Here is a 17,675-nt window from a genome sequence, read left to right as displayed (position 1 = left end):
TATATTCTGCATACTGACATGTCCTTGGAGGTAGAAATGGGCTTTGTCTGTCCAGAGAATGTACCATGGCCATTCATTGTCCACTTCCATGCAAGCAAGAAATTTCAGAGCAAACATATGTCTTGCTAGCAGGTCAGCAGGGAGCATCTCCTGAACAGGTGTGATTTCATATGAATAGCTATGCAGAATGTTTCATAGGCATGTCCAATGTTTGGGCAATTCCCCACTCACTGCATGTATGCACACCACTGCTCGACCCCTTCTGTAGTGCTGTGACCCCATCTTCAACATTCGTCAGATGAACTGCTTTCCTCCCTCTGCCACAAGCCACTTCAAAAGAACTTGTCTTTTTGAATTTTGTTATCATTTTCACCAGACACTTAGGAGACATTGGACCAATGCCTTTTTTTTATACTCTTTAACTTTTATAGGGCTACAGGCCCACAGTCACCGTTCTTGTAAAATAACTTTATCAGCAGCAGACAATCCTTCATGGAGGCAGTCACGTTGTGCAGCATAGACACAAACTGAGAAACAACTGTGTGCCGTGCGTCAGTTGGTGTGCATATTCTGATGCTTACAGCAGCATGTATTGGTCAGATTTTTGTTAATTTTTTGTTCCATGACATTTCCTCATGCACCAATAATATACCGTACATATTTTATGCAATTCTGAGCAGCGGTTCTCTTTCTACGTTGTTTTGAAATTTGAACTTTAGCTATTGACACCCTTACATTTATGTATTCACGGATATCTTGTCAACAATACAATGGAGCAAAATGTAGTATTGATGAAGATATGAATGTATTACATGAACTCAAAAAGGGTGAAAGCATTAAATAATCTTTGGCATAAATAAAGCTGTATAAAAAGTGGCCAGTTGTTGGACCTTTTCAAGTAATTCATATCATAGCAAGGGAACTCGTCCACCATCATCATAGATAAATTAATGTCAGACTAGGTGGTGAAATGAAGATAGAAGAAATCATCATATTAGGAAATCGGATGAGAGGATTGTACAGAGGTTTTAGTACTTTAGGCACTTATGTGAGGAAATGGAACTCTATTGGGACTGTATAGGCTCTGGATCAGTGTTGACTTAGTTGCAAACCAGTAATACCCTGATTCTTTACAGAATCAAACTCCAATATATAAAATAACATCTAGCATCTGATTATTTTAAAAATGAGTTAAGGTGTTAAATATTTGATGTTAAGCTTGTAAGCTATAAAAAGTTTAGGAAAAGTTTGGAATTTTGCTTAAAGTTTGTTGGAAGTTGCTGAGTGCTCTCATTACGAAACACTGCATGAATGTAGTCTGGGCAGTTTGTATTCCATTTTAAGCAACAGCAAGTTTTTCATGCATCTCAATGTTTATGACATCATATCTCCTGAATCAGGTGTTGTACAATGATACAATTTTGCAGGCCCATTAAGTGATATGTGTAGATGCTGTCTGCAAAGTGTGTTGCAAGTAGAGGTAGTAGTAAAGAAGTAATAAATTAAAATGTCATTCCTGATGTTGAAGTTTCGCTGCGCATCATTTTAAGCAGAGACTAGTTTTTTGTGCATCCAAATGTCTATCATATTATATCTCCTGAATTGTGTGTCGTACAATGAAATAATTTTGCAGATACATTCAGTGGTATATCTGGATACTATCTGCAAATTGTGTTGCGAATAGAGTCAGTGGTAAAGAAGTCATCATGTCTCATGCCGAAGTTTTATTGATGAACATTAAGCGATAAACTTTCTTTCTTCCATCATTTTGTGGGGTGTATCAAGAGAAAAAGTTTTTTAAAGGTTTGAAATTATATGTTAAGTTTATTGGAATTCACCAAGTTCCCTCATTCTCAAATACTAGATCAACAGAGTCCAGGTATTTGCGTGCTGTCAGTCATACTGCCTCAAGACACACACATCGTTTCTAACTGTAATGCTAGTCTTATTCTGTTGAACTGTAACACAAGATTGTACCTCTTAATGAATAGATTACAAAACCATTTTAAATTTTTGAATCTGGTCAGTGATTATGCGATGATTGATGATACTTTCGTGCTTCCATCCAGGTGGCTGCATTGAAATTCTGTGACTGTCGATGAGTGTCACTCCTACCATCTTCTGACAAAGCGTCAAGATTGCACAGCGCCCCACATATATACAGAGTGTATATGTTCTGGGACAACCGGGAAAAACCAGGGAATTTTTTAGAATTCCAGGAATGTTTCATTGTTTTAGTCTTCAGTTAAAAATTTCTGTAATTTTGACTGGTAAGAACTGATAAAATGTGTCAAAGGCTTTAGGACGAAGACTAGGAAAGACTTCACAACAATAAACTGCTGCTGATGAGTGTCACAACAATAAACTCCCGCTGATGAGTGTGACGTCACAACTGTTTACATTAAGTTCGTTTGAGCAGTTGCCTGCGGGAGTACCATGGGGTGTGGTGGTGGCACAGGCCGCAGTTTGGCTCTTGGTGCATTCAGTGGTACCCAAACTTGTGAAGTGTAAACTGTTGGATGCATTCTTGGTATATAACTGCCAGCGCAGGTTTTCATTCCAAACTTAGCTGATAGCCCATGTCACTGTTGACAAGGTTGTCAAGGAACCTTCTTTCGGTTGATTCTTTGATAATGCTCTCCCAAAAGCCAACAGCTCAGCACAGCATTTTTGTTTCCTTACATTCCAATGTATATCCCTCATTGAGGCTGCGTTCTGCGACTGCTGATTTACCTTTACGCCCCAGACGTACACGTCTGATGTGTTCCACACAACATTGTTAGATCTAGTGCTGTGTTTGCCTGATGTATTGGTAGTCACACTTGCAAGGGATGCTTTATACACCAGATACTTGCAGTTTTAGTTTTTCTTTTACCAAGCATATCTTTCACTTTTTGTGGTGATTGAAAGATATATGATGTTGTTTTTCCCAAGGATTCTGACAATTTTGGCTGAGAGAGGTCCAACATAGGGGATAAAGTTGAGTTTCTCTCCCTCTTGATCTACCTGTTCTTTGTGGAAGTCTGTATCATTTATTTAGTTGTGGAAGTCTGTATCATTTATTTAGTTCAGAGCACATGTAATCTAAGCTTTGCTGTACTCATTTTGGTGAAATATATCTGTAAGGTGTTACAGCTCAGTTGAGAGGCTGTCTGTCACTGTATGGTGGATGTGGTTAGGCAGTCCAGTCGAATTTTGCAATTAGTTGCATGGTCGCAAAACTAGTGTGGGGCCTGGCATTATCATGTTGCAGGTGAAAGTTGGTCTTCTTCTCTGGCTTTATCCTGGAAATTTGGGCTTTCTACTTAGTCAGTGTCATCTTGTAGTACGCTGAATTGAGAATTTCTCCAGGCTCCAAGACATCCAAAAGAACCACATCCCAGCTGTCCCAGAAGACTGTGAACCACACTTTGCCTGGAGATGGCTGTGTCTTGAATTTCTTCTTCGGGAGAGAATTCACATGTTGCCATTCCATGGACTGTCTTTTGGATTCCGGCTCTTAGTGGTGAAACAACATCTAATCTCCAGTGATGACGCTATTCAGAAAATTGTCACCTTCAGCTTTGTATTAGTCTAGCAGGTTCCGACAGATTTTCATTTGATGAGTTTTTTTTGTTCTTCTGTAAGCGTCCATGGGACCCATCTCACACAGACTTTTTGATAACCAAAATTTTCCAACATTGTTTCCAAGGTATTGCGCCGACATTCAGCTTTGCACACAATTCTCTGGTCATTATCTGCTGATCAGCATGGATGAGTTGATCAAGTCACTCTTCATTGCGAGGGATGACAGCTGTGCAGGGTTGACTGGGCCATGGCTTGTCATGCACACCCTTTTACCATCTGGAAAATGTCGTATCCATTGCCCCACATTGTTCACGTCTATTGTATCATCTCCATACACCTTTACCAAGCATCAGTGGAGTTCACTGTGCGTAATTTCTTCGGCACTGAGGAGTTCAATCATACATCGCTGTGTTATACATGCATCCATATCAGACTCCATTTTGCAGCACCCCTCTGTTGATGCTATCTACCACAGAACAACAGAACCTTCTGAAAATGAAAGAGGAAGGTTCAAACATTGGCACAACACCAGTGACACCTGGCATGGACATCCAAAGTCACCACAAAAAAGTAGGAGGTATGACGCTCATAGATTATAGTCCTGTGGAATGTGTGTCACAGTAAAACTCTGATCTGACAGTTTAGTTGGGTAAATTTTTTTAAAATCTGCCCTACAGATTCAGTTTAAGCAGTATGCTAAATCCAGTTCTACACCAGTCAGCATAGACCACTCTAAGGTATATGGAGTAACCGTTATTGCTAGAACTATAGTGAACAGTAAAACGAAAAGATTTAAGGAATCTTGTCTTCAAGAAGCTATGTTCCTTTTTCTGAATATAATGAAAAAGAAGAAAAAGGGGGAAGAAATCTGCCAGTGTCTTCAGCCCAAACAAAAAGATGTGGCTGTAGGTAATCAGTTACGTGTACTGTTAGATTATGTGGCGCTGTAAGACGTGCTGTGCCTGAATTTCCCTTCTAGTGTTCATTTGTTTTGTTGCTAAAATTAGCTGTGGTGTTGCTGCTTGAGCCATACAAAAATAAGTTACTCATTTGCCTTCCATGTGATGTAACAATTCGTTCCTGCTATGTTTCAGATGCTGGAGACGTGTACGTGTGGGGTAATAATGCTGATGGACAACTAGGATTGACAAACTCGGACAGCTGTGTTCGTATACCAACTTTGCTACCTCTTGGTCAGAAAGTCTCTCAAGTCAGCTGCGGTTACTATCACTCAGCTTTCATAACAGGTATGATTTCTTTAGAATCAATGGCCCACTGTAGTTGAAGGAGATTTCTGCCTTCTGTGTGGAGTAGACATACAAGGAATCCTGTGATTTTGAGGTCACAAAGGTCAATGATGTTTGCGGCATTTGACATCCCACATTTGTCTACCCTACAACAACAGTATTGGCTGCTAATGGGAACAGAGGGAGAGGTATCTAATGCTGAGCATAGCATGAGGCTACAGAGCATAGTTGAACTGCTTAGTCAACGAGGAACTTACAGTAGTCCAGAGTGCTAGCGGTGTTGATGCAAAGCAGAGCAATGGCAATGACAAACAAAGCAAACATCGTGGAAAAGTAAAAAGATTGTGGGTGTGTTGGTGGGAACAGGAAGGTAATAGCTGGGTAAAGGACGATGAGTAATGAAGGTTGAGTTGAGGAGGGTTGTGGGAATGTTGGATATGTTGTAGTTTAGAAAAGCTGGTGTTGGTAGAAAGGATCCACATGTCACAGGCTGTGAAGCTGTCATTGAAATCAAGGAAGTCATATTGGGTGCGTACTCAGCAACTGGGTGGTCCAGCTGTTTCTTGGCCACAGTTTGTTGGTGACCATTCATGCTGACAGACAGTTTGTTGGTTGTCGTGTTGATGTAGACTGCAGCAAAGTGGTTGCAGCTTAGCTTGTAGATCACAAAAGTGGTTTCCCAGGTAGTGTTGCCTTTGATGGGATAAGAGATAGGTGATGTTTGTGGCTGGACTGGAGTAGGTGTTTTGGAGCAATGTGTGACAGGTCTTATGTCTAGGTCTATCTCAGGGATATGAGGTAAGGGGCTGGGAGTGGGCTTTGAGTGGGGGTGGACAAGGATATTGTGTAGATTTGGTGGGCAGTGGAATATCACTGTGGGAAGTGCGGGAAGGATAGTGGGTAGGGCATTCCTCATTTCAGGGCACGGTGAGAAACCCTGGCAGAGAATGGGATTTGGTTGCTCCAGTCCTGGGTCATGAGGGAAATGCTCCTCTGTGGCTGGACAGTGGAACTTTGGGACCAGATGGGTGACTGGAGAGATAAGGCACTGGAGATCTGTTTTTGTACGAGGTTGGGAGGGTAATTACGGTCTGTGAAGGTGTCCGTGAGACCCTCGGTATATTTCAAGATGAACTGCTCATACTACAGATGCGATGGCCACAGATGGCTAGCCTGTAGGGAAGGGACTTCTTGGTATGGAATGGGTGACAGCTGTTGAAGTGGAGGTATTGCTGGAGGCTAATAGATTTGATATGGATGGAGGAACTGATGCAGCCATCTTTGAGATAATGGTCAACATCAAAAAAAGGTGGCTTGTTGGGTTGAGGAGGACTAGGTGAAGTGAATGGGGGAGAAGGTGGATAGGGTGTCCTCACCCTTGATCTAGATCATGAAGATGTCCTCAGTGAATCTGAATCAGGTGAGGGGTTTAGGATTCTGGGTGTTCTCTAGATGGCCCATGAATAGATTGGCATAGGATGGTGCCATGTGGGTGGTTGTAACCGTACCTTGGATTTGTTGGTAGGTGGTGCCTTCAAAGGAGAAGTAATTATGGGTGAGGTCATAGTTGTTCGTAGTAACTAGGAAGGAGGTTGTAGCTTTGGAATTTGTTGGACAGTGGTAAAGGTAGTGTTCAACAGAGGCGAGGCCATGGGCATGGAGGGCTAGGTGAAGTGAATGGGGGAGAAGGTGGGTAGTGTGTCCTCACCCTTGATCCAGATCACAAAGATGTTGTCAGTGAATCTGAACCATGTGAATGTTGGTGTAAAGGGAGGTGGCATCAATAGTGATGAGCAAGGCATGATGTTGTAAAGGAACAGGAACTGTGGAGAGTCAGTGGGGAAAATGGTTGGTATCTTTTGTGTAGGAGGATAGGTTGTGGGTAATATGCTGAAGGTGTTGGTCTATGAGAGCACAGTGGGGGCACAGTAACCAGCCACAATGGTTCATCCTGATTGGTTGGGTTTATGGTCTTTAGGAAGTATGTAGAAGGTAGGAGTGCAGGGAGTGGTAAGCGTGAGAAGAGAGACGGACTCCAGGGAGAGGTTTTGGGATGGGCCTAAGGATTTGAAGAGTGACTGGAGATCCTGCTAGATTTCTGAAATGGGGTCACTGTGGCAGAGTTTGTAGGTGGATGAATCTGACAGCTGGTGGAGTCCTTCTGCCAGGTAATCCGTACGGTTCGAAATGATAGTGGTGGAGCCTTTGTAAGCAGGTAGGATTATAAGCTTAAGATCAGTTTTTAGGTGGTGGATTGTGGTGCCTTCTGTGGATATAAGGTTAGCTTGCATATTGAGGGATTTGTGGTGCAAGTTCAAGGTTAAGAAATTCTGGAAAGTTAACAGGGATTGATATGGGGGCAGTGAGGGTAGATCACAGTTGGATGGAGGAGTGAATTGAGTCAGGCAGGGATCAACATTGGTCGGGGGTTGACTGATTGGTAGGGTTGGTGGTGAAAAAGTGTTTCCTCTGGAGGGGCTGCAGCTGGAGATGGATAATTTGATGGTAAGGCAATTTGGGAGGATTCCATGAGCCAAGCAACAACGCAGGAACACTATGTGGGACTGGGTTCAGGCTAGGGATAAAGAAGCTTTTCTGTATTAATGCAGATGCAAGGAGCAAAGATTCATGGTGGAGGTTAAAAACACATAAAAATATGTAAATAATGTAGAAATTTCCCATGCCATATCCCACACACTCCCAATCCTCCCAACACCCTCTAAAACCAGCTACAATGGAGTGCCCTCTTTGCCGGTGCATTGATTATTTGTCATCATGCTCTGAAATGAAGGACATCCTACCCAAGATACTTTCCACCCATCCTAAAGTGTTGTTCTGTCACCCACCCAAGCTCCATTACTATGCCACTCCCAATCCCAGCCCCTTGCCACAAGGATCGTATCCCTATGGAAGACCCAGGGGCAAGACCTGCCTACTTCCTGTTCTAGTGTGTCATGCACTTATCATACCCCATCATAGGTCAGGCCACCTGCGAAAGCAGCCATGTCGTATACCAAGCTCTGCTGCAGTAATTGCACAGGCCTCTTCCCCCCCCCCCCCCCCCTCTCCCCCCCTTTCCCACAACATTCCTGCACCCTGCCTGGTAGTCTTGTCTGGCTACCATGAGTATGCACGATCCACCAGTCAATGTTGTTTGCTCTCCCCCCACCAATACATGTTATCCATCCCCCTCCCCTACCCCACTCTGCATTGCTGCTTGCATTCTAGGCGGCACCATTGCATTCAGACCAGAGCGATTGGAGATAGTGGTCATGGGTGTGTGAAGTGTGCTTGCTTGTGTGTGTGTTTTCTTTTCTGAAGAAGGCTTGGCTGAAAGCTCAATATGTAACAGTCTTTTTATTGTGCCTGTTTTAACTTAAGGTGTCATCTTTACAATGAGAAGCAATGTATCATTTTTACAATATTGTATACATTTCCAAATGGCATAAGAAAATGGTTAGTTAACTAATTAATCATTACTAAATACGAATACCTTTAGTGTTGGATGCCTCATTGTGTGTATTTATATCACTTATCATTGTTTTAATAGCAGATGAGAACAGGTACGTTATTTTCACTTTATAAGAATGGTACAAATACCAAACCTTTCTGCACCTCACTTTGTATTTTCCATGCCCTTGGTGTTACATCATCTCATTACTTGTTGTTATCAGTCCTTTGCACATCTTTGCTTAGTAGAATGCCCCTTGCATGAGTATGAACTCTTTCACGTCTTGGCTTGGTAGAGTGTCCTTCACATCTTGTGAATGTCAGCTACAAAAAACATCAGTAATTATTTTCTGGTGTCATTACCAGCTGTCCATAAGTAAACGGGAACTTGGTTTAAATACCTGTCATTGAATTAACTTCTGGGAGAAACAGATTCGCATGAACTTTTCTCAGAGTAAGGCATACTGACAGAATGAATAGGTCAGAGTTGAAATTGTAGATAATATAAATATTTATCCAAATCCTTAAAATATAATTCAAAAATGAAATAATAATGCCCTTATTTAAATATATTCAAAGACATATTATGAAGTGCAGAAGTAGTGCTGTCTTCATCATATTAAGAAAAAACTTCCTTTATGTTAACATATTTTGTAATTCACCTTCTCAAAATGCCATTTAATTAATATTTTGATATAAGGAAAAGAATAGATTTGTACTCACTGGAAAGATGACATGTTGAGTTGCAAACAGGCGCAATGAAAAGCCTTCTTCAGGAAGGGAACACACACACATTCATACAAGCAAGCACACCTCATGCACACATGGCCACCATATTCAGCAGCATGGATCAGAAAGCAACTGTTACGTTGAATGAATGCAGCAATCTGGAATGGGGTGAGGAAGGGTGAGCAATAGCAGGGTATGGGTGTGGAGAAGGAAGATTGCTGTCCGGCAGTGTGTGCAGGAACTACATGGAGGCATGATAACACTGCTAGATGCAGTGTTGAGGGGCAGGGAGATTGTGGTGGGGGGAGGGGGGGGGGCAGTGGGAAAGGAGAGGAGCAGAGAAGCAGAGAGACAGGTGCGTGCATTGGCAGAGGGCAACATGCAATGAGGTTAAGAAGACGTGAACAGGGAGGAGGTGGTAGTGCAGAGGGGGCAGAAAATGATGGGGAGAGGGTGTGAGGACAGTAGGACCATAGGTTGATGCTGGGATAGTTTTAGTAGCAGACAATGTGTTGTAAGGGTAACTCCCATTTGTGCAATTTAGAAAAGTTGTTGGTGGAGGGGAGAATCCGCATAGCCCTCACCGTGAACCATACATTAAACCCACCATCCACCAACAGTACTCACATTTTGATAGCTACCATCTAAAACAGAACTGGCTGATGGCGAAGAAGTCAGCATGGTGTGGGATGTGTGTAATATGGATTGCTGATAATTAAAATATTTGCAAACTTACAAAAATTGAAGGTTTATGCCAAAAGTTTCGTGGCCACAATAACCATATGAATCTCAAGAATTTAAAAAATGGGCTTCCACCAGCTGATATGCAACAATTTCAATAAATTGATTGAACTGAAAAATGCAGATCAATGTAGAGATGATATGTTGTTACCAAAAATGTTCACGAAATTTACATAACTTGTAGATCTTTATTCCTGAGGTGTAGCTTTGCTGCAAATACTCCTGATTGTGTAAACAAAGTATTATATGCTGTGCGATTGATGGTCGGTAGCAAACTGTCCTCCTGCTGTAGGCAAACTACTGGTATTTATATGATTTACAACACTCTTTGACAATTAGAATTTACAAATTTTCTGAAATGACAATTAAAAATGTGTAACAAATATGGATGCAGATATAATTGTGTTAAGAATTATGTTTATCAAAAATAGCTAGCCGATTTACTGAAAATAAATTTGTAACCTGCAAAATACACTTTGTAATAATTGCCATAAGTTTAGATCAATTACTTAGTAATTATTGCAAACAAAATATTCCTAGCATGTTCACGAACTTGTTAATGAGTGCAGAATACAATAGCAAACTCAGATTTTACGTAGGTAAGTACAGATTTTACTTAAGTCAGATAGACTACGTACTGGTGCATTGTACAGTCTTAGACATAAAAACTGACCGCCGGCCGGCCGCCACAGAGACTGGTTCAAAGTAATTCATTTAAGGTGGTCATTAAAACCGACCACCCCTGACAACACTAAGTCTGACCATCTGCACAATCTGGCAACACTGTCAGGAGGGCCGGCCGAAGTGGCCGTGCGGTTAAAGGCGCTGCAGTCTGGAACCGCAAGACCGCTACGGTCGCAGGTTCGAATCCTGCCTCGGGCATGGACGTTTGTGATGTCCTTAGGTTAGTTAGGTTTAACTAGTTCTAAGTTCTAGGGGACTAATGACCTCAGCAGTTGAGTCCCATAGTCCTCAGAGCCATTTGAACCATTTTTGAACTGTCAGGAGGAAGTGTTGTCTACTTCCGAGTTGTTCTTGGATTGTGCAAGGCTGTGGTCTTGTGGTAATCATCGTGCATTCTAAACTTATAGTTCCGTGTTCACGTCCAACTCTCTCTCTCTGTGTGTGTGTGTGTGTGTGTGTGTGTGTGTGTGTGTGTATTTTTTAAGCACATTTTGGGCCTTGTCTAAAGTTTCAAGTCTGGTTGAACATGGAAGATATTTCACTTCCCATTCTACCCACCAATAATAATAAATACTTCAAGAAACAATTCCGCAGGACAGCTCCTGGTTGTGTCGCGATCAGAACAGCTTACAGTCTAGCATTTCCTCACGCTGCAGCGGCTGGCTACCAACCACCGGCCGGACGGTACCCACCACCTGAAATCGGGCGCTGCCCAGGTGAATGCAGCGCAATGCTGTCAGTATATGTATCAACTGTCATTTTCTAATTTGAGTTGAGGAAGCAGCTCAAAAGATTGGTACTGTGTATGGAGTGCGTGCTTTTAGGAAAAATACACCAGAAAAAGATATTCTTGTTTCAACAAAGATTATTCTTGCATGAGTGATTTTCCACATTAAGGATCTTGACTACTCATATAAGTGATGGATTACCATTTAACCATCATGCGACATTTGCATTCAACAGGCAAGGTTCTGAAGTCTGGTGCTCTAATTTGAAGCAAAATAAATTCAATGGAGTGGCTATTATTACAGTTTTGCTTGAACGTCATCAGGTCACTCATTGAGCATTCCTGTGCAATACTGTTACTGGTGATGAGTTATGATGCCTTTATTGTTAACTTCCCAACAAGAAATGAAAGGCTGAGCCCCATCAAAAAACATAAACTTGAGCAAAGAGTAGTGTGAACATAATATTTTCCATCTGATAGCTCCAAAAGTGTGTTTTCCACTACAAATTCTTCTGCAAGGGTGTGTCCATTACAGCTGTAATTTGTTGCCAACAATTGAAGACACCTTTCGTTTGCAGTGTAAGAAAATCAACTGACAAAACTACATCACGTGTGCTACTGCACAATAATGCACTCTGTTGATTTGAGAAACAAAACTATCCAGGAGACTGATAGGGAAGTCAGCTCTCAGGCAATTTTATTGATAGGAAAGTCATCTGTCAGACACTTGTCCATCTGATCGTATACTCTTAAAATTTTGCCTTTCCTGCTCTTGATCGATCAACCGTCAAGACAGTTCATTTCTAGACAAAAATGCTCTTCAAACTACACTAGTTTAATGACATTGTTAGAACCAGTACATTTCTACATGCGTAGAATTTGCAAACTACTGTAGCATTGTCAGATTGTTTTAGATATCGCGAAAGAATATATTGTTGCTGATTAATTTCTCTTTGACGGTTACTGTTTTGTTCAGTAAACCAACAGACAACACAGTTAAAATATTCACTGTACTAATGCAAATTAAATTCAGCTTACTACCGAAACACCATGACGGCAGTCTATGTTAATAAACCATCAAGGGTCTGTAAGACGATTGTGTCTATTTTAATATGAATTAGTAGGATATTATAAATGGTGGACTCCATGTGGTTTCCAAGTTTTGCAGCGACCGTAAACCATAAAATTACCAAGTAAGCAGCAACCAGTTGCAAAATCATGTTTTCTTTATCTACTTTTGCAAATCGATTTCAACTGATTAACAGCCTTCATCGGTGCTGCAAATACAAGAATAAAAATAATTAATAATAGTGACCAAATGAATAAATGTACATAAAGCAACATAAAACCAATTATATGTATAAAGATGTATTAAACATTTAAAATGCACATACAAATTTACCTTTCAACAAATATGTCCCTGAGTAATAACACTGTCTTAAGCAGAGGTCAAACATAAAGTGATACATCGAGAATTGACTGTGACAACGAGAAACCATAAGGGGGCACTGCAAAGCAAACCCGCCCTCTATGTGAAAAGATACAGCTAAAATGAAAATGAGAAGAAGAAATGACATACAAAGTGAGGTAAAATATAATAATGAATTAATGAAATATTTACAAAAAAATGGATATATGGACAAAGATTTTGTCAACCACATGGTACAGTTATATATGCCAAAAAACGATTGTACAAATTAGTAAAAAGGAACAAACATAGGTGAGAAGCACAACATAGAAAAAAATTTTAAACTTTTTAAAAAAAATTTAAAAATTATTTATCATATTATTGAAGAGCAAAAGTTAATCATAATGCCAAAATGTAAAACGGTGTTGGCATCCATCTAGCGTACAGTTAATGATATTCAGGAAGATTGGATTTTTTCCGGCAGATGGCGCCACATTGCTGAATGCACATATAAAGTAAACCAAGTTGAGATAAGAAAATTATGGACATGAATGAAACAAACGTATTAAAGAAACAAGACCAAATGCAGAAATAAAGTGCAGCACACTTCATACAAGGGAAAATTAACACAGGCTCGATAGGATGAATTGAGAACTGGTAGGGACTCTTATGGTGTGCTCGTATATCATGAAACATAAATCCACACCATATGTCTGTTGGTGCAGCTGACAAGACAGCAAAAGCCCAATTAAAGGGCATCAACGCAAAATTAGTCACAATAACGTAATTCATTTCACCAATCTATTTACCTCCCCCCTTTCACTCTTCCCTCCTCCACCCCCCTCTCGTCTTTCCTTGTCCTATCATTTCCATTCTCATCAAGCAAAGGCTCGGCGAAGAGCTCCCAAAAATGAACTCCTCTCACATTCACCTGCTCATTGAGAAGGCACACGCAAGCTGATCTATGATGACAAAAGATCTCCACATCGTCTAGCAAATCAAGATAATTTCCCTTTTCTGCTCTATGTAATAACCTCACTTGTGTCTCAATTCGAGGAAGTTCATGTCCACTATTTATAATGTGGGCTGCAAAATTCGACCTATCAGCCGCGTCCTTTCTGTCAACGGCGACATGTTCAGCAAATCTAATTTCAATTTTTCGTCCAGTCTGACCTACGTAACATGCTTTACAGCTTGGACAAAGTATTTTATAAACCCCTGACTGGTGTAAAACTTTTACTTTATCTACACCATGATCTAAATTTTTTAGCTGACATGTTCATCAATTACCTTGAAACCAGATGGTATCATGAGAATGTTGAGTTGGCAAAGAAAATTGTCTTTTACGTTAGGTATGTTGATGATACATTATTGCTTGTGGATGGTGCTTTACATGCTAAAATAAAGTTCACATATGAACTTGAAATGAATGGGGTTATTAGTTTTTTGGATCTATATATAAGGAACAGTGACGGAAGACTTCATTTTGGCATATTTTGAAAAAAGACATATACTGACTGCATCATAAACTATCATTCAACCCACCCTAATCAGCATAAAATGGCGTTTTTCGGATTTGCATTTAATCATGTTTTCTGTACCCCGCTTTCTGAAGAGGATTGTAAAACTGAGTTAGATATGATTTTTTCCAAAGCTAAATCTAATGATTATCCGCTACCCTTTGTTCAAAAAATTTATGAAAAATTTGCCAATAAATATAAAGACAAGGGAGCAAATGAAGTAATTGTAGGGAAAAATGAAGCAATGAAATATATTTCTTTACCATACTATAGGCAGAAAACAAAAGTGGCATCATGAATTTTACAGTACCATAAGGTTTTCAGTCTGACACTATAGGGTACTGAAAGTAGCAAGACGAGTTTTGCTCAATGTTGTCGTATGATTTCCTTATTGAGTTTCTATCTGCCTGCTTGTAGCTCTGCTACAAAAGAATTAAAAATCTGGCTTTCAGCAAATCTTGAAAGGTGAATGAAAGCAACTTGCACCTGGCATGCAGGCACATTTCCTCAGAGCTAGCGAGGTGGTGCAGCATCTGTCCGTACTTATTTTCACAGTAGTCACTGTGACAGATAAATCACAACATAAGGGATGAGAGTAGTTGTATTTCCTGTGTGAAACGACTTTCGTGGACTCAAAAGCATTAACCGATATCCTTGTATCACATCTCAAGAGAAAATCACACACACTATTCAGCTGAAATGAAATGATAATATCAAATGAATTTAGCAGGATAGTTCTGTGCCATCACGGAAGTAACTCGTCAGTCACAGAGTTGCCAAACATATTCTGTGTTGTTGCTAAGTTTCAGCTATACTGCCAGGAAGAGTGCCAACTGATGTGTTCTGTGGGTGACCTCGGAAGTGATTCTTCGTCTCAAAGTTGTGGGTGGCAAGGGCCAGAATATCCTCATTATATGTTGGTGAGTCTTTTTCGCATTTCTGTAACTAGGTTTAGGGGCTAGGGTGTAATTACTTGTATTACATCAATGCACTGAGTGCAAACGAAACTTCATAAATTAATAACTGCAACAATTATTTGTGTTTTATTGTCTTAATCGGACCAAAACCTGGAAAGTGTATTCACCACACGCGATTCACAATTTTGGAGCTTCTCCAGTGGTTGAGTTGGCAACCTATCTTTGCTACACAATATTGTTACTGAGATAACTATTATTGGCACACCCAACAAAAGAGGGGCATGACCTGGCTTCTTGTTGTCAGCTTTTCTGATGGATATTCTGCCGTTGCTCAAAACGTGAAGACTTAAGGTGAATTCGAATATTCCATATGACAAAATTTGATGTTTTCTATTCTTCCAGCTCTAACATTTAAAAAACAGTTACAATAAGTGACAGAAAAGCGCCTGTGAACCAACAGTTAATAATGCAGTCACAATTAGTGGAAGCTGACAACCTCCATCTGTTATCTGAGAATTGTGAAAAACTACTGTTTTCATCTGCACAGCACCACAGTAGGAACTCTACAGTTTCGTAGGTTTCCTATACTTAATTTAGTTGTGATCATTTTCAATGACAATAGAGGAGGAGCAAAACCATTGGACTTGACTCTTTGGGTACAGTTGCAGTAGCACATCCAGTGAGGTAACAAGAATGTGAGCATTCACTCATAGAGCAGAAAGAAGCAAATTTCCCACAAAGTAAACGATGAGAGTCACTGTTGCTGTCACTTATTAAACAGGAATTGTTCAGAAAATTACAACTATATCTTGTGAAATGAGTCGGTTAATGCAGCTCCAGTTTATCACTATCACTGAGTTGCCAAACATTTTCCGAATAACACTTTTTTTTTTTCACACAGTCTTGTTAATCAATTAAGGGGACCACACCCTGCCTATCTAACCCATGTTAATTTAGGCAAGTATTTGACCCATTTCTGTAAAAAAAAATGTGATGCAGGACATTAATATTTTTACTGTATGTTACATGATGCTAATAAAGTCAACTGTACTAAAATCTACTTTATCCGTTTTATAGTTTTTAAGAAATACTTTTTCAAATTTATTAACAAAAAATATTAAATTTATTCTGCAGAAAATATTTTTTTGTGAACTTCCTAATGGGAGAATATTAATGAATGTAGTACCAGAGGTGGCTTTTTATGTTACGCAGAGTCTCTGAAAATTTAATTCATTTATTTATGTTAGTTTCTGATACTATGGGGCGTATGTACTGAAAATTTTAGTTTGCGAGAAATTGACTTTAAAGAAAAAGCTTTTGAAATTTGTTACTTACAATTAATTAAAACTGTCCTGCTGCATATGATGGCCCTTCTTTGGCCTCTGGCAGGTCTTCCAGCTTCTTTTTCACCTTCCTGGATGTGTTTGTCTTCCTTTCTTGGCCATATTAGTGCAGACATGACTGCAGTGGCTATCCTCATTTTATCGCAATGTTGCAGCCCAGTGATCATATTTTCACCAGGATTAATTCCCAGCTTTTTCAGTACCCAATACTTTCCAATATTACCACAATTGAATGTAATAACAGCATCATGAACTCCTAGTTTCATTGTATGCATGCCTACAAATACAGTTGTAGGAAGGCGGTTCCAAGTTATGCTCTTGAAACATTCATTTGGGTCTGTGTCTGCCCCTTGCACACATTTCCTTAGAAGGTCAGGATGAGCCAAGTCTCTGAAAATAGGTTTAATTGCTGTAATAACAGCAGCAGGAAGAGAATGCTGGTGAGAATAAGATTCTCCAGTTGCCTATGCCCTATTGTATTTGCACCACGAATTTTCTCCTGATGGACACAATCCATGACATGGATTATCATCAGTAGAAGAGGACTTTTGGAAGAAAATGGCCCAAACATATCTCTTCATTGCCTCCAGATTTTCTTTATTTCTCCTAATTGCCTGCCCATAGTATACCTGCAAGTTTTCTATTTCAGTTTTAGTCAACCGACCCTGTCCAGTCAATAATTTTCCATCTAATTTTTTTCCTCTCATATCAACAGTTAGTTTTCTCAGCCTTGTTCCCAAACATTTTTGAACATGGCCTACATATTCTATTTTGCTAATATTGTTGTATGCCTTACTGTAAACATCACCCAAATATTTGGTGTATCGTACGCCTCTTGTTTCTACAGAGCGATGAAATATTTGTTGTACTCCATGAACTTCCATACCACCACTTGTTCCCCTAAAATTAGCCACACAGTTGTGTTCTTTAAGTTTATTGACTTTACAACATTTGCAATATTTAGACGTTATCTCCACATCTAATGCTTTACCGGTGTCTACACTCATGGCAGTCTCTACTCCATTCAGAGAAGTATGTCCCCTCTTCTGCCAACTTGCATCAAATGCAACTGCAATATCTGAACATCCATATTTTTTTTTCCACTGCTTCTGTAGCAACCAGTTTCATGCTTTCCTCACTGACCTCACATACAGCTTTCTCTAATATTGCAGTCAGTTTTTCAAATTCATTTGGCGGTTGATGTAAATTCATCACTGAACAAAATGTTCTCCCTGCAGCCATGCCCTTGCAAATGGATCATAAGGCATAAACTAATCTAGTATTGATTTCATAAGGGCCACTTGCATCTGGTTTTGAAGAACTCATAAATGAAATCACAGCT

At 40.1% G+C, this 17,675-nt stretch overlaps 1 protein-coding gene across 1 annotated transcript in view; it reads left to right on the top strand.

Annotated features, from left to right (window-relative positions):
- Window positions 1-17,675, top strand: part of LOC124545274 (X-linked retinitis pigmentosa GTPase regulator-like) — a 340,423-nt gene that overhangs the window by 100,740 nt on the left and 222,008 nt on the right. The window contains exon 6 of the mRNA XM_047124156.1: window positions 4,662-4,814. Within this exon, the coding sequence (XP_046980112.1) occupies window positions 4,662-4,814 (153 nt within the window). The remainder of the gene's footprint in view (window positions 1-4,661; window positions 4,815-17,675) is intronic.

This window comes from Schistocerca americana, chromosome 8 (assembly GCF_021461395.2).
Source record: "Schistocerca americana isolate TAMUIC-IGC-003095 chromosome 8, iqSchAmer2.1, whole genome shotgun sequence".
Lineage (NCBI taxonomy): Eukaryota > Metazoa > Arthropoda > Insecta > Orthoptera > Acrididae > Schistocerca > Schistocerca americana.
Note: the sequence above shows the minus strand (reverse complement) of the source record. Positions and strands in the feature narration are given on the sequence as shown.